At 37.5% G+C, this 18,842-nt stretch overlaps 1 protein-coding gene across 8 annotated transcripts in view; it reads left to right on the top strand.

Annotated features, from left to right (window-relative positions):
- LOC126381971 (uncharacterized) overlaps window positions 1–18,842 on the top strand; it is a 45,101-nt gene that overhangs the window by 17,506 nt on the left and 8,753 nt on the right. For all 8 annotated transcript variants that reach the window (XM_050031612.1, XM_050031616.1, XM_050031610.1 and 5 more), the window contains 4 exons: window positions 1,251–1,363; window positions 8,739–8,856; window positions 11,810–11,892; window positions 17,545–17,666. In XM_050031612.1, the coding sequence (XP_049887569.1) occupies window positions 1,251–1,363; window positions 8,739–8,856; window positions 11,810–11,892; window positions 17,545–17,666 (436 nt within the window). The remainder of the gene's footprint in view (window positions 1–1,250; window positions 1,364–8,738; window positions 8,857–11,809; window positions 11,893–17,544; window positions 17,667–18,842) is intronic.

Here is an 18,842-nt window from a genome sequence, read left to right as displayed (position 1 = left end):
ATCGTATACGACACACTCGCCCCGATTAGACATCTAACGATATTTAAGGGCGGCCGTATTATCTTTTTATGTCAATCAGAGTAACAATTGCTGCTGCTGAACGTTGTTTGCCTTTATATTTCTGCTTAGATTCTTATCTGTTATCATGTGAGTTATTTTTATTATATTTTTTGAATTACGCTAATCAATTTGGGGTAGGTTAGGCATGTTTGGTGATTTAGGTACGTAATCGTTAGTGTTTTTGTTTGTTAGTAGTGCTTTCGTCACTGTTCGAACCGCATTAGTTGCAAAAAGGTACAATAGCCTCTTTTTTGTATTTAAGTGTATTTTTGCTGTATGTCCTTCAACAAGATATAGCGAATATGCCCTTGTTGAATCATGTAAAGTCAATTATTTCCAAAATGTAATTCTGTTAAATATTATTGAAATGCGGAGCAAATTGTATATTTTCGAGAATCGGTTTTTATATTTATTTAAAATTTTTAAGTACTTTTAATTTATTTTAAATCTTTAATAGATTCATCAGACTTTTTTGTTTTCTTAGTAAAGTGAATTAGTGACTTTAAACATAATATATATCTATTTGCTTCCATTGACCTCTTTCCGACCTTTTATAGTTTTATTATAGCCTGTATTTGATCACAGACACGGAGACACCTATACAGACTCAGGCTCCTTACACCCTATTCCTGTCTAGACAGAGCTATAGTCATGTATATATTTATTTAAGGAAACAAACACAAAGCAGGATCGCGACTGTCATTTAGTACCTAGACAATATCTCAAAAAACTGTTCTGGCAGCATGAATAATTATTATATACGAAAAAGCTTACTCATGCAGTGGTATAAAAGAAGGGAGTAGGCAGTGTCATACATAATGTAAATAAAGCGACACGATAATCAGAACGGGGGATAGAGTTTAGTTTATACAGAGTCTTTAGAGACGAACGTCTAAAGGTCTCCGTGATTAAACGGTACTTTCTCGGATCTAAGATTTAAAATGTAAGTTAAAATTAAGAAAACATATTTGCTACAATGTTAAAATGCTACCACTGCTATCAAATAAACAAGTAAGCTTTAATGATGTGGAAATATAGTACAAGTAAAAGTTGCGCATTCTTTTTTAAGAAAGACAGCATTGCACGGGGCATTAATGTAGAAATCTGTTTGACTTTATGTAAAATATTATACGGTTTGAATTGATGTATTGTGATTTTTTTAGTATAAGTGTGTGTATGTATTGTCTCAGGGAGGTGGCGAGTGCGTGGGGGTGTCGCGTGGGGCAGCCCGACGAGCCCGCGCCGGCGGACCGCGTGCAGAGCCTCTTCAACGACATCGAACTATATCCTACTAAGACCCAGGGTAAGTACGTCACACTGTAATATAAAATATAGGTATATTAACTACCTATACACGGCAATACAACCGATACGGGTATGGAGCATACTGTAGTACCCAATTTTTTTTTTTAATCCTGTCGATTGGTAGTTTGACTCGCGCACCGAGGGCCAGGGTTCCTAAGGGAGGTTGAAGATTATCTCCATACATCGATATAATATAATATAAATAAGTTTTATTCATTCGGATTTTTTCATTTACTTGTGCTGTAAGACCTTCCTTCTTATCTCATGATTCAAATAAATATGGCCGTGTTTTCGATTGCAGTGATTTAGAAACTTCTTTTTTTACAGCTTTAAGCGCAGATATAAGTATTGCTTAGATGTTAATTTCAACTTGATACCTCCACGCGTTTCCGAGATAAAATACTCTTGACAGACAGACATACAAACCGAGGGACAACGAAGCGAACCTATAAGGGTTCCTTTTGTTTCCTTTTGTGGTTCGGAACGCTAAAAACAGACTATTTACGACGTTAACCTCTTCTATTTATTCTCATCTCTCATCAACTGAAAAAGTAACGAGTATAATTGTAGAATTCGAAATATCTTTCTTTACTTGCCTTCAGGTATTCTGAATGTTAGCCCAAAGTCACTTTAATTGAAATATTGCAAATAGGTAGGCATTACAGTGTTAAGCAGTTAATACATACCTACTAAAAATATATAGGCGCAGAGTATTTTGTAGTGATTAATAAACGCACCTTTAAATAATCGAACCACTAGAACTAAAAAAATATTATCACCATTATTGTTATTAATTAAATTACAATCAAATGCAATAATTTGTGATAAAAGGTAGATAAAAAATATTTTAACCAGGGACAATCCCGTTTGTTAGATCACTTCGCCAAAAGTACTTACCTAAATCTATCGTCACTTAGGCTTTATCACGAATTTTATCGGAAAAGGAACATTCAGTACAACGTAACAGCTGATTTAATTCTCTTTATTGATAATGTACCTAACGGTTAAACACGTTTGGTGTTCAAAGAGATGATTGTTAAATCGTCTAAAATGCATGTGCTTTGGAAACGCAGATGGAAAGATATACAGATAGTGAGGTAGATAAGTTATACGGTTCATCGTCATGATGTAAGCTCGCGATAAGGAACATAATTATATTTATGCTTTTTACCTAAAAGGTTGGAGTCAAATTGTTTTCCTTTGTTGTAGTGTAGGTATACAAAAACGGCTTTTTTGTTCTGTTTTTTAACTACATAATTTGTGTATGGACTCGTACATTTGTAATAAATGATTATTTGCAGGAGGTTCTTCATCTGGTTTTGTATTTTGAAGGGCATATTAAATTAATACATTTGATTTCTCCCATGTTAGCGTAATACGTTACTACGTCATGCAGAACTTTGTTTAGGTTATCTCTATGATGTCAATGACCCAGAACATCATCTGTGTAATTCATGTTGTCTAAGAAAATATTATGTCAGCATTTGTAATCTGAAATATTATATCACAAAATATTAATTTGAGTATCTGATAACACGAATGACATAATCTCAAGTTTCATAACATTTTCTTTGCATACAAAAGAGTATTGTCAAAGGACAGTAGGTACTTCTTACCAAACAATTTCATATATTTGACGACCCGTCATCGATCGCTCGAACATGAGCGATAACATGGTGACGTCAGCCTTATACTGAATACTGAATCAACAGTAATGTCAATATGCCATTAAAAGTACCGACATGGTTCCGCATTTTTTATTTCTACAATGTAATTAACTGACAATATGATATATTGCAACCATTGACTTGCACGAATAGCTAATCATTCATGGCATTAACTTCTTTATCTACAATCTAGTTGCCACTTGTAATATCTTGAACAGCATAAAATGCATATAATAACAGTTCTACGGTTGATTCAACGCTGAGATTACCATTATATTTATTAGGTCACTTGGTAAACAATGGGAATTTACTGATATAGATGTGAGTAATATATCAAATACTCAATATTTTTTTGACATTTGTAAACTGACAGGCTGTTGTAAATAATAATCTATCATTTTATCTTATTACTCACAGTTAACATGAAAAGATAGGTGTTTGGTGTTGACAACTAGTTGCCAACAAAGGAGTAAAATTCTTCCTTTGCAATTGGTTGCGAATCGTGGTTGCGATGGCGGCCGAAGGGGAATTTCCCAGTCGCTGACGCGTTAATTACGGTAAGGGTTGCGTGGTAAAATGATATCTTCTCTTCTATCATGGGAGTTGTGAGGTGGATTACCAACCCTATCAACCCTGGTGTCAGGTTTATTATTGAGCCGCCAAAGGCCCCTGACATGGCATGAAAATTATATTGAGACACGTGTTATTGATCGGTCGAATTCTAGAATGACACTTTGTGAACAGCGAATAAAATAAAATCTTTCTTACAGCGGGTCGGCGATCGTATCACAAAGTGCAGTAGTATTATGCGACTGTCACATAAAATAATTTACGGACCTGTGTACGTAGGTTGCGACTTGCGACTCTTTTATTTATCGCCCATAAATCTCGTGACATCCATCGACCCACGAATCATTTCGTTAACAGCCACTAATAATAATTTATTAAAAACGCTTCGCGACATTCTTGTTATGAAAGAGCTACTAAGCTTTATGTTCTATTGTCGTTTAATAATCCTTGCGGAACAGTCAACTTATAATTCTTAATTTTATGTATGTTTTTTTTTTTAATTTACAATCAAATTCGATTTTTGAAACTCTACTACCGTAACGAGTTCAATTATTTCTTCCTGAACATCGTTTTCCCTGAAAAGTTAGTTAAAACCGTTAGATGTGTCATGTATATTATTCGTATGTATGCCGTAACTTGGCAAAACCTTATTATTAAAGCTGATCTACATTGAAAATGTTATTTCCCGTAATACGAATAACAGTTCTATTGATGACAGTTTTTGCGTTGTTTGCCTTTAATACCAGCAGACTCAATGACTCCGTTTTATTCGACATGAAGTCATATTTCATTCGCAGATAGTCGTTACATAATTTTATTAAGTCATCTCCTATTTCATTACTTTGGCTTCATACTTTATGAAGTTGATAGTGGAGTTGAGTAAGCAGTGAGTACCCAGTAGGTTTCAATACTGTTTTATAGTAAAAACTGAGTATTTATTGATTTTAAATATGTGTAAACATTAAAAGAAGTGCATCATTTCTACTGAGTAATGTCCAGAATGTAAGTAAGTACATTACCTAGAAACTTATCCATCTCTACCCATATGTATTTACTTGAATATTTAATATACTGAGTGTTTATTGGGGTCACAGTAAAAATCATAGTGTTTACCGCTCCCTAGTCGATAATAACACTTTTATTATTATCATATGATAATTGTGTAACCAACCATATATATGGTTGGTTACCGCAACGCATATGGAATGATACGACTTTTTTATTGCTGTCACTTAAACGATCATATCTAAAAATAGATTGTTTAATTAGCTTTTAATGATTTTTTTTCTGATTTAAAATGATCAATTAGCATCACATAGCGTATCAAAAGGTGGCATCACGCCTTTATCCCCGAAGGAGTAGGCATATGTGTATGGCTGTGTTGTGCCCATTAGGAGGCGAGCCTATTGCCATTAATCGGGCACAAATCTTGAGAACCACGTGATATCAATTGTCCATGAATTCATACTCATAAAGTCGAATTCACTGGTTTAGACTCCGAGGCGGGATCCGGCTTAGCAAATTATATACTAAACGACGTGACATTTGCTAAAGTTCGACCCTTTGAAGCCCTTTGAATAGAAGCTATGTAGTAGAAGATCTATTGTCCTATTCAATGTTAGCTCGGAAAATGACAACAATCGTAAGACCAAGCTCTCGGTTGCCACTCGCGCTAGCTCGGATACACTGAAGCTTACGCTACGCAATTGAATAGGCTTTGTAGTTACATATCGCCGTTAGATATCCGTAATGATTGTTATTGCGACAGGTGCTGTATGATCTCACCGGATTGCTCACCGGCGACGATGACCAATGCCTGAGTTCACGATACGATCACGCTGACGGTGCGTCTCTACCTGCCCTGACAGTGGACGTGTTAACCCAAACAATCCACATTCATTTTTACACCTGCCAATTGCTGTCTAAGCGGCACGTGTCGGATAAACATCGGAAAATAATTAGAACTTGGCAACACTGGCAACGACAAAAAAATATTTTCTTTTTTTTTTTTTAACCAAGTTATGGGTATGCTCCTTATGTTGGTCCTTAAATGTGCCTTTTTACTTTAAGTTTGTAACCTTGTGTGGTAATAACAAGAATTTAAGTTCTGGGGTTTAGAAAAGCCACATCGAAGCGATTCATCTAAAAAAGCAATATTACAATTTGACATTTACGCATATAAAAGTAAGTGGGCAATGAAAACAAATGTCAAATAGCAATATTGCTTTTTTATATGAATTGTTCTGTTGTGGCCTTTTTAACCCCCCATGATTAAAGTCCAATTTATGGATTTGGATAGAAGTTATCTGTCATTTTAAGATTAGTGAATCTTGATTTATGTTTATAGCGTGTTGAAAAATTTCTTAACTCATTCGTTACCTACTAATTCTATAAAATCGATGGGTATATACATATTATATTCGATTCCATATTCGGAATCTCATGAATAAATTGATTTCGTGAGTCATTAAATTGTGATCATTAAAAATAATACCTCCGCAAAAAAGGCTTATTTCAAATCAGGCGTATAAGTTTATTCGTTGAAATTAAATTATCAATTATGCTATCGTTTCGGACAGGCGAACGCAAAGATTATATGGCCCATTACGGGGGATATGAGCTTTCTGGTTTTGTAAAGTATTTAATGTACGATAAGCTGCAAAAGTCCAATCAGTTTCTTGTAAAGTAATAAATTAACTGGTTGCACTTAAGACCTCTTGGTTACATGTCGTTTCTGTAATAGACCAAAAACCCCCACAAAAACATAAATTTTATAATTAAGACAACTAATGGTTCATAATTTCACTACTGTTTACAAATAATTCGCTGGGCTCAGTGGCTGAACTTTTGCTCTTTGATTGCAACTATGCCTGTTACAAGTTTATGATTAGAAAATGTTACCTGTAAGTCACGCACGCCACATAGGTTATACTTAACCTTTAGTGTAATTCTGAATCGATTAAAGGCTATTTGTAAACAGGCTTCGATCCCACGCGGTTCTTATCAATATTCCTCTCATTATGATGCATATTAGATTTTTTTTTTTTTTTTTTTTTTTTTAATTAAAACATATATTAGATTATTATAAACAATAAAGTTCTTCCTGTTGTGCAGCAAGCAGGAAGGTTGATATTCTCAATGTAAACATTAAACAAATTGATAAATGATAATGGATATTTCTATTGCATTATAATTTATAATGTAACTTGTTACTCGCCTGCAGGTGCAATTAAAGATGGTATTTCGGCATTCAGTTTATTACGCGTTATAATAATATTATATTAATAATTATTATGAACATTCTATATTGTAAGTAGTAACTCATTTAGAAGGCTCGTGTTGTGAGGTCATGGCTTCGAACTCCACTTATACTAATGGTATTTCGTAATTTTGTTAGTTTATTTTAACGTAAATTACATTGGGATTTTCTATAAATGAAAAACCTGTCAGTATACATCATCATCATCATCAATTTAAGAGCCACGCTCTTGCCGGTGTAGCATTAATGCTACTTTTTTAGGGAAAAATAGGGCAGTGGTTTCCCTCTTGCCTTCCGCCCAATGATATATAATCGCGTCAGTATACATAATGAAGAAAAAATTAATATGGTGTTACCATCTGACGTTGCATGCTCTAAAAACATGGCAAGCGGACTATGGACTATCCAAAAATGTCACAAAGAGAAAATTTTAATCGAAAAAAAGAGAAATGAATTTCGCATGAACAGGAGGAGGACCCGGTGGTGTAATGGTTAACACACTCGTCCCGGCTTGACGAGATGCGGGTTCAAAAAATATTTTTTTTTATGAGCAAATAAATAATCTTGAATTTTTTTTTAAGTTCCGTCCGAGTCAGAACAAAAATGAGTTAACGTGGTAGTAACGTAATTGAAATACTTAGGTAATGTTTTGACTACCGACTTAAAGCTTACTAATTGCGACATTTGTTCTACTAAGTCTGTTTGAAATGACTTTCGTAGCGTGGTCTAAAAATAGTACAAAAATGTGCTTTCATTTCGACCCTGATACCGACCCCGCCGGCGTGGTCGACGATTTCCCTTATTCAGCGCTTATCGCTCTCGACCCACTAGGGTCGATTAATTCTTTCAAATATTTTTCCTCTCAGACGACGCCCTGAGCCGAGGTTCGCACCCAACTGGGCACCCTCAGGCAGGCCTGTTGTCTTAAACGTTGTACTGGGTGAGAGCCTTCAGCGCTCCCCATTTGTCCGGCCAAGTGTCAAGTAGTTAATGCCATCTGCGACAAATCTACAATAAGTTACGTCAAAAAAAAGTAAAAAAAAAATAGATACAAGCAAAAGATGGTATCAAAAGTCCCGGATTACTACGCGTTATATTATTGGAGTAGTATTGATTAATATGTACGACTCGTGCTGTAAGCGGTTCTTAATTGGCTTTGTTATCCTCGTGGCGAAACCGTAAACATCAATCAGCTTCGTACGCGCTCCATTTGTTAGAATAAACGCTATAAAAACACACTGTTTTTTTCTTAGAAGTGCCCAAGTTAACACTAGCAGGCATTTTCACACATAACCATTAATTATTTATCTAAACTGAAATGTTAAAATGCTGAAATATAATCTTGGAATACACATGGAATCAAAATCATAAGATTTGTTACTCGTATATATTTTTTTGATGATGTGATGATGACATATTTTTCTACACCTGGGCTGTTAGAAAACCTACAGATACTCTTAAATACAGGCATGTACCTCCACAAACATCTATAGGTACCTAATAGGTCAGCGTACATACGTTGCAGTGAAAGATACGCGTGGAATATGTTCTATATATTAGTTCTATACCACTTCCTGTTGACTGAGTAATATCTGTGCCTAGCTGTGGCTATGTTTTATATTATAATCCTTCAAATATAATAAATGCGGCGAAGGGACTACGCTCATTACCATAATACGTCAGAGACGGATCTCTCATCTCCGTCTGTGGACGAGAAAGAGACACCATATTTTGCTGTAGGTAGGGCCTAAAGTATATTTTACTTACCTATTGAATATTGTACCGATTGTTATTGCGAGACTGTCGATGTCATTGCAATCGTGATTGATATGTGTATGTGTATAGACTGGAGTCTAACGCAGTGTACCTTGTTGCAGTATTCGAGATGCTAGTGTGTGCCAGACAGTGCGCGAGGCGTAAATCATTGACGCTCACTTTTGGAGAGTTCTGTGTCTTCGCTGCCGAATTGAGGAGGTGTTCGAGACAAGCGAGGCAGTAAGTATATATAATATGTTTTTATTACTAGATGACCCGGCGAACTTCATATCACCCTTTTCCGTATTTGCTCATAGTTTAAGCTTTCCCTGGACTTCCACGAATATTTCAAGACTAAAATTAGTCAAATCGGTTCAGCCACTCTCGAGTTTTAACGAAACTAACGAACATAAATTCATTGATATAATATAGATTTTTACTTGGTAAAGTAACCACCGCATAACTTAGGTTAGGTATAATCGTTAAGTATAGATAGACGATACAAATGTTATTTCCAAGCTTTGTTAACAAGTTAGTAGATCAGCCAAGTAGTTTCTCAATGCTACAATAAATAGGTATAACAAATGCCAAGCGCAAGCTTCGCATAGTTGATTTAAACTCGCCAAATACAATTTCCTGCGCTTATACATTTCGATACTTCGTACGTAATTGTATACTGAAGTAAGCTTGGTTAGACTCTCCGAACTACTAAGAAGTATTATAGCTCAACTGAATTTGTACTCGCATACCTTCCTAGCCTAGACCTGAAGAGATGTATGGACAATGTTAGTACGAGACATATTACTTATATTTTACATCTAAACCGTTGTTTATCTCTTTTGATATTTATTTATTCATATGCATTTTTGTAGACACATCGTTTATGTTTAATTTTGTCTAGAGGATTATGAATATGATGCACTAAATAGTGATAGGTTTCTTGTGATATTTAATAATTATGATAGACAAGAGACGTCATTCCTCACAAGACTTCTATTACGTGCCCAGAAAAACAAACCGTACGATACATTCTAAGTTTTTAATTTTGTCACAAATCACTCGGGGAATGAATTACAATAACATTACATTAAAATACACATAGATTTACGTAATCGGCTATGTTTCCATTCACCATCATCTCTTAGGCATCTATTAGGCTAGGAATTACAATTAGCGTGTGAACCGCATATGGAATAGAGATACGCACGAAGACTAAGATATAGATCTTGAGAACGTGTTCTGATTATCATGGGGTCGTGAGGACTATGACGAGGTTACGTCATCTGAATCTGAAGCCACACGAATCATTTCGCGCTACCTTTTTTAAGCAAACTTTTCTGTCGGGGAGAAGACTACGGCAGTTACTCTATTCACGTCAATTGAGTTTCCTAGGTCAAAGATAAATTATCTATTACTGATTTGCCGGATCTAAAGGCGAGAAAAAACGTTTTATTTTTCTATTTTACTTATTTATGTACGTATAAGTGGGACATTTTTTCACGTTTTACTATGACGTCACAGGTTGCTTTTTCATACAAATTCCATAGTAATTACGTGTTTTGACGTTTAGTAAAAAGTAATTGATTTGAGTAGTTGGAAACTACAATATTATGTACCTGCTTTACATACCAACCTACCTATGGTTTATCCCTGCTTCACCCTAAAATGCTGCCCAGTATTATATAGACATAACTAGGAAAGCATGTCCAATGCCGCATAGGCACAAGCGAAAATGCATAGTGGAAATGTGGTAAACGTGCGAAGGTTCTTGACTACCTTTTGGATAGCTTGCCGCAGTCTTGACACAGTTGACTATCGACATAGACGGCGATATGGCTCACCACCTATCATCATCAGCCCATTAACGTCCCCACTGCTGGGGCACGGGCCTTCCCTATGGATGGATAGGGAGATCGGGCCTTAAACCATCACGCGGGCCCAGTGCGGATTGACGGTTATTAACGACTGCTAATGCAGCCGGGACCAACGGCTTAACGTGCCTTCCGAAGCAAGGAGGAGCTCGAAATGAAAACTTTTTTTTTGTGGTCACCCATCTTATGACCGGCCTTTGCGAAAGTTGCTTAACTTCAACAATCGCAGACCGAGCGCGTTAACCGCTGCGCCACCGAGCTCCTCACCACCTATCACGATGGTCTATCAAAATCTCGGTGACGTATAAGTATATGCTTGTACTTCTGACTACCCCAATTAAGAATATAGCCGTGGGATTATGTTATGTTGCCGCAGTCTTTTGTTTTTTTTTTTTTTTTCACTATAATGTTGCTTTCAAGGCTACACGGTGATCGCGTAGGCCGCAACGTTGCGGACCGCTAGGTGATATTGCGGTCAAAATGAAAACATAATAAAAAAGGCACGTAGGTAAATAAAATATATAGGCAGAATGTCAATTCATCAGTTTTATAAAATCTTATCGGAACGTTTATCTGATAGCAGTACTTATTTCCGATACTGTCGTTTATGGATTGAATAATAAAACCATTTCCGTTAAATTATGCTAACACTCTTCGATTGAGCTGTACGTCATACTGACCTGGTTTAGAGTAAAAAAGTGGTGCAATATTTATGGCATGAATCAGAATAATTAGTGTCCCGGGACACCGGGACAAAAGGCAAGGCTTTATATCCATGATAATGTTTATCCATTATTTAAGAATTACGTACCTTACCTGATGGTCCGTTAGCTAGCAAATTTTAAGTAGGTATGATCTGATACAAAAACAAAAAAAAATTCTCGCGATTTGTAGAATTAATAGCGACAGTTGTGGGAATTATAGGCTTGAAAAAGTATGTAGGTACGTAAGTACTTGCTTACATAGTAAAATGTAGGTAATATACTTTTATTGAGTTCAACGTCAAGTAGTGTGGCCTGCTTTAACGTAATAAATGTATCGTCCTTGTAAGTGCAAAGTGACGTGGATTAGTATAATTCCGATGATGACGTGAACGACTGCAGCACGTACACCCGCTCTTGAACCGGCGCTGGCGACCGCGCGGTGTCTCTAAGAACGTTGACCTCACAATGCCACACAACACCACACATTTGTCATGCACTGAATCACACCCACCAACTTGCACTTTAGTACAAGACGAAAAATAAGACCTTAAAACCCGAATTTCCAAATATAGGACACCGATGAAGCGTAACAACACTAACATCCGTCTTTGTTCACAGAACGCCCACCAAACCCGAATCGCCGGTATGGAACGTCGACAGGGAGAATCGAGATAAAGACCTGCTATGCAAACACTTGAACGGTAAATATTTAAAAAAATGATTTATACAACATATCATACAATGTTGACCTTTCTAGTCACCATTTGGTACATCAACTGGCAATAAATATTTCACAGCTTCAAAGTAAATCGAAAACAAGACTTCACGTATTAAAAGTCGCAATGTAACTTCCTTATGACTGGCCGTGTCTTTCTTCGTGAGGACGTGAAGTGTACATTTATTTTGTGTTGCGGAAGGCCGATCGGAGACAGCGTTTCGCGATTGAGCAAATAGTGACTAACTTTCCGCACGGTACCAATCCAGAAATACTCGGTATTAGGTCCTCGGCTCGCAGTGGCTGCAGTATTGTAAGTTGAGTGTCGTTTACCCCGCTTTCCGCTCTCGCTACCCGCCCACGCTCAGTCTGCCGGTCTCTGGCGCCTGGTGATGGCTATGCCCCTCCCAACCATTTTTTCCCTACTATTAGTTCACGCAATCGAACTTTGACAACCCGAACTTTGCCCTTCACTACGAATTATAACCAAACCTAATAAATTTGACAGGCTACACGTTTGTTTTTGCCACCAAATCAAACGTTTACTGGTTTGGGTAAATTATAATAAGTTCTATTTATGATAGAAAATTTAATGTACATATTCTACACACTGGAAATTTAATTTTCCGATCACTTAATAGAATAATATCAAATATGAATCATATTATATGAATTGAATCCTTATAAATGAATTGTTAACTTATAGTACATGTGAACAATAAATTATTTTTTGTCTACATTACTCATTGTTTGAAATCTTAAAGGGGAAGTATTATTACTTAGTACTAGTCGCCAATAAAATAATAAGCGGCCATTCCTGTTTAATGCCGGTTTCCTAGCAACCAACATCATGTTTGGCACTAATTTACGGAAACTTCGTAACTGTTGTATAGTATAAATAAGAACATAAATTGCATTACAATAATAAACACGACAGGCGATAAAACAAATTGGCAGGTTGTCATTGAGAGAACTGTCTCTTTCGAAGTGATTACGAGATGATTGAAACCTTTTGTTATGTCACGTCAAGTGTTCTGCCAACATTGCCAAGTTACCGTAATGGATGCACTTCCTGGTCACGTTGTGCCCCCATGCTGCTCCTTACTTCATCCACATAGCAGAGTATGTGATCATCGCTCATGTTAATTGCCCTACGACTTATACAATCGACTAACATTGATCGCTTGGCTTTTGCACCCGAGGCTCCGATGCGTCGGATTTGCGTCAATCCAGCGCATCTGACTAATGTGTAATAATAGGTTGAGTACGCGCAGGTAAAACAGATGTGTTCTTTATAAAATAACACTATATTTTTATACATTATTCTACCTCTAGTAAGGCCCAGGTGGATTTTGTAGTAGTAGTAGTAACATAGCACAAGGAACAAAACCACAAGTCGATACCATGACATGATGTGACACACATTTATGTATACCTACCTAGACCTGTTATGAGACAATCGACAGGATAAAATGTAGTTACATTACATGATCCAGGAGGCAAAATGTAATGCTACAACATGCGTTATTTATAACTTCTGACCGTGATATAGAAGGAAATATCTGCGATGATTGTTTTATTGTCATCAAACAGTTACTCAAATGGAAATTTGAAATGACTCGTCTTCACGATGGAAAGCCTTCGAAAAAATATTCCTTTCGCGTTTTTCCGCAAATGCTTTAAAAGGCAGAAGTAAGCATGTAAATGCCGCGAGCGACCTTCTGGTTCTTCCGCGCGAACTATAAACGGAGCACGGAAGTGTAGTGCGATGCGCCAGCGCGTCTCGATTGATCTCGCGGCGCTCGAGTGAGGCGCCCACGATTCGGACGTCGACGCTAACAAACAATACGACATACTACAGATTTATAGATACTCCATAGAGAGCACGTAAACAAACGTCTCGCGTCAACTTCCTTATCTCCAGGAAGTCTTCCGTCCGCAAAAAATACGACTTTAAAACAGTACTCTACAACGTTTTCTATTTACATAAACGTACACATTTATTACGGTTTTAAGATAAATGACTGTTAATAATTTTACTACGCGTGAAATGGTAATGTTTATGGAAAATAATACAGTTCAATACCTTAAATTCTTAATGTGTGACTTTCGTGTGATCACAATACTGCCAATATCACGTACCTCTTACCTCACCTAGTGTAATAAGTTTTTTATAATACAATCGTTCACGAATATTTTTTATTTAGATAATTGTTCTCGTCGTAGACATATACTGTAAGTAGGTGGGTACATGATATAACAAAGAAGGCCCGCGAAGCGTAGATAATGAGCAAACCTGTAATTGAGATATCATCATTTGATGACATGCTGAGTTTGTCACGCATGGTTCAATCAAATAACTGGTTTAAGATGTTTATCATAATAAACTGGATTTTGTGTGTCATCCCTTTGTAGTTGCTAGTCGTATTATAGTAAGAATACCGGAATATGAATATGCGGAATTGGCTAGTAGTAGTGCGAACAGATTGCGCTGCGCTGGCGCATCAAGGCACGGCTTCTCTCGCCAGTTGGTCGCCGACCGTCCGCCCGTGGACAGCGCACGGCGCTCAAGCAGCCATGCCGCCAACTACGATGATAGTACCCTGTGCGTCTCTAAACTTCGTAAATATTTTCATCAACACACAGTTTATTTTCGCAATCATTAGGTCACCGCCAGCAATCAAATAAGTAACGTTCTTGCATTTCATTTTCAAAAACATCAGTTTTATGTCGCACGCGTTGCTTTTTATTTCGTGTTTTGTTGAAGTGTCAAATATATTTAAGATTCAACAAGTAGATTTGGCAGAAGTCCTGTGTTGAAAAGTTCACTCTCAAGATGTGTCAGTTCATGGACGTTTTGTTGCGATTGTTGGATTTGTCTACCTAGTGGTGGGAGAAATGCTACATCGACGCTGCAGTCGTTTGTTGACTACACTCTGTTTACGTTTTCGTTTTGGCATTGGACGAGGATCCCGAATTGGATTAACGTGTTGTTTGGTCACGAGTTATACCTACTCGTCAACATAAAGATGAATGAATATATGCTGCTTTCATTCATTTATCTTTTTTAATACATTAAGCAGTCATTTGCTGTTCAGTGATCGGATTGAACTTCAATCTTTATTATTGAAATGAAAGTGTTTGTGTTGAACCTTGACTTTCTATTTCTATTTGAGATTAATTGGATAATAAAATGCGTATCGGCGACGTGCAATGCCATTTTTGGATCTCATCATGGGGCAAGTGGGTGTCTAAAGCGGCACAATACGCCGAAGTGCGCCTACGCAGCCGATGCTCATCAATCATTAGCATGAGTACCGCTGGTTGAACGAACCCAGCTCTGCCACTCACCTCACCCTACTTTCTAATCCGCAGTGCATCGTTACCTGATCTAACACCAACTAATTCAACTACCAAGTCATTCATTAATGCGCTGGTATTCAAAGCGTTTATGTTAATTAAACTGATTAAGCATTGATCTTCATTAGTATGCATCTACTTAGTAGATTTGTCTAAGCCAATCAAATAAGCACCTATAGCTGTTTTTGATCACCTTAAAGGAACTTTAACAACGCTTTTACAACGTGTAAACACATTACAACGGCGCAACTTTGTACATCGTAAAATTGCTGGCTGTAAACATAACCCGCTTTAAGTGGTACAATCTTAACAAGACAGTTCTCGTTTGCTGTCAAACGCTGTGGTTTGAACTCGCAACTCGCGTTGCGTGTCCCGCCGCCATACAATTGTTAACAATTAACTGTTCTTCTTTTGCGTGCCTCCAACTCATCCAAGAAATAGGGTCAACTATGTTGCACTAAACGAACCCATATGTTGTTTACACTGCGACACTTCGAAACTTCGATTTCGACTTCCTCATTACTCACTGCGTGTGATACCACTGAATGCTATAGAATTATTCATGGTGTTGACGTAGATACTACGTTTAAGTCCAAGTCCAATAGGAAAGCGTAGGTTTGTTCTCAGTTCCGAACACGTGTAACGGGTACCTACACGTTAGATTTTTTCATACGATAGTCGAAACGCGATAATCTGACGTGTATTCGCGGCCTAAGTGTTGAGTATCTGATAGTCGTAGATCCAATGATCGCTATGTGGATATACCGGAGCCATTAAAATGATAAATGACTGCTTCAAATACATTTACATAAGGCAGGTCTAAAGCCGGATTTGAAGAGCGGAACAACTGGAATGATGTCAGTGCCATAATGTTATCTATGTATTCAAGTTGCAAAGAATTGCTAAGTATAAAAACTACTAATGTATTTTATAGACGAGCTGCAGCAGAGCTAATGCAGAGCTTAATTTTCTTCGTCATTAGATGACGAGTGTATAGGCTACAAGAACAGGCACACCCATTGATAAATGAGGATAGTTCAGTAGTAAAAGAACCACTGTTTCTTTGTAATGTTTTAAAATTTAAGGGGATGATGATGAAGATGATGAAATAAGAAGAATGGATGTATGAAATAAATAAAATGTATGCCATGGGTTTACTCAAATTTATTAATCACTAAGAAAACCAAAGTTACACAAAAATATAAGTAGGTATTTGGAACTTTTAAATCCTAAGGGTACATTCCAGGTATTCAAGGCCACTGGTCATTCGTTAAGCATGATTAAATAATAAGAAAGGTATTATAAAAACCTCCCTAGCTCGTTTGCCCTCGGCGGCGGGAAGGAAGCCGAGCCGACTAGAAGCAGCTACCAATAAGCTGTAGCTGTAGCAGTAGCAGAACAGCTGTACAAAACACCTGTCATAGAACAGAACAGCCTTCGTAAAACAGCCGTCACAAAACACCTTCGCAAAACACCTTCGCAAAACACCTCCTGTCGGAGGTCGAGAAGCCACGTATGCGGCCAACGTACGATGACGTCGATGCCACGACGCTGGGACAAAATGGCGGAGCAACGTGTCCACGCCACGGACACCAAAACCACACCAGAATAAAAATTTACGAAGATTTGGCGGCGCGTGCGACGGAGTTGCGGGCCACCGGTCACACGCTTATAAACCGCCCGAAATTCACACTAAAAATCGAAGGTGTGGACACACCCGCTCCTCGGCGGAGCGCTGTCTGGGGAATGCGGCAGCTCGCAGGCGCAGGACTATATAAATCGCCTAATTCAACGCCTACGTCACGGACAAAGCCAGTACAACCTCAATCGTCCGTTAGATGACGCCGCCGTCGCACACTCAATATGCAAGTTATTAACAACTCCAAGGACAGGAGACAGACCGAAAATTCCCAAATATAATTTTGTATTAAATATTGACACCAACATTCTTCAGCAGCTACTTGACAAGGGACTCCAAGATATAGCCTTCCGTATAATATCGGCACACGCCATCTTCCGGTTACTGGTGGAAAGTCATCGACTGCGGAGCCCAACGATAGCAAGTCGATGCTCACGGACCTTCCATCGAACAAGGCGAGATGGCGCTGTGTTCAATACTACACAAAAAAGCTATAAAACGGGTCCCCTGTAACTAATCCGGAGGCTGAAAGAAACGGCACTACATCTTTTATCACCTTTTTCTTCGGTCTCGTGACTTCAAAAACGTCATGGAGGTATATTTTAAAGACATTACTTGAGATATATGTTCATCTTGCAGGCAGCGAAGCATCGCCACCACCGTGTGAGGTGTTCCTGGGCGGGTCCTGCAACCCAACCACTTGGAGATCGGACATAGCCATTCCGATGCTAAAGAAAATGGGAATTACATACTTCAATCCGGTAAGTTACTCAGACTCCGTAAATAAACTCTTTTACATACTAATTTGCTTCGTTCACGCTATTTGGTTCACGCTATGCTCGGGTTTTGCGTTAAAAGGCATAATGACAGTGGATTATGTCAACACGCAAGACGTTATGTACAAGATATTGGACAAGGTAGGTAGGTAGTTAAAATTCAACTTTGAATGTATTACTTCAAAATACTACTACCATAAAACTCATTTTGTTAGTACCTTAAAGCGTCGCTAAACTTTGAACACAACTTGTAAATGATAAAATGTTTTACTCGAGTTAGTATGGCGTTAGCAAAACAATTCGTTTTGATTTTCTGACTGTCGATTCCATATCGATTATTAGATCAGCGACACCCTAGAAGCGCTCTCGAGATGCTTAACCGGTAAATGTAAACGGGCTTTTATAAACCCAAAATGTCACATAAATCAAGTCAGATTATATCTTTTGTGTAGGCTGCTGTTTTTATATTTATTAATAGCTAATTATAATAACAACATTCCAAAGTTGGGTGTGTATAAACAAATACATCGATAAGGACACCAATCCTAATTCGTTGTATTTTAACTAAATAGATCCCGATACACCGTGGGAGTAGGCAAATATTAAAATATCTCTTTCTATACATCTCACACCAAAACTTCTTATCATGTAGTAGATAGCTACGTAATTTAATTAGTTTACCAGCACTTTGTAATACAAGAGTATCGAGTCCAAAACAACTTACGGCAAACATGCCTCTAAACACGTTCGCCTAATTACATACGTCAGGTCTATGGATGGTCAGGGACGAAAAGTTGAACGTAGAAATTTCATGCTGTTTATCTTTTCGGATATATAGTAAAAATCTACTAAGGGGTTACATTGATGAATCAATCAAATATACTTTACTAGCGACCCGCCCCGGCTTCGCTCGGGTGCTATGCTGAGGAAAAAATGAACTTATTTACGACGTCACATTAAAAACCTCAAAAATAACAGTATTTGTCCTCTATTTAATGGATGTTATTATACATATAAACCTTCCTCTTGAATCACTCTATCTATTAAAAAAACCGTTGCGTAGTTTTAAAGATTTAAGCGTACATAGGGATATAGGGATAGAAAAAGCGACTTTATTTTATACTATGTAGTGATTATACAAATACTGAATATACAACCGTA

The sequence above is a fragment of the Pectinophora gossypiella genome, chromosome 3, assembly GCF_024362695.1.
Source record: "Pectinophora gossypiella chromosome 3, ilPecGoss1.1, whole genome shotgun sequence".
In the NCBI taxonomy this organism is placed as follows: Eukaryota; Metazoa; Arthropoda; class Insecta; order Lepidoptera; family Gelechiidae; genus Pectinophora; species Pectinophora gossypiella.
The sequence above is the reverse complement of the archived record's forward strand: the minus strand, read 5'-3'. Positions and strand labels throughout refer to the sequence as shown.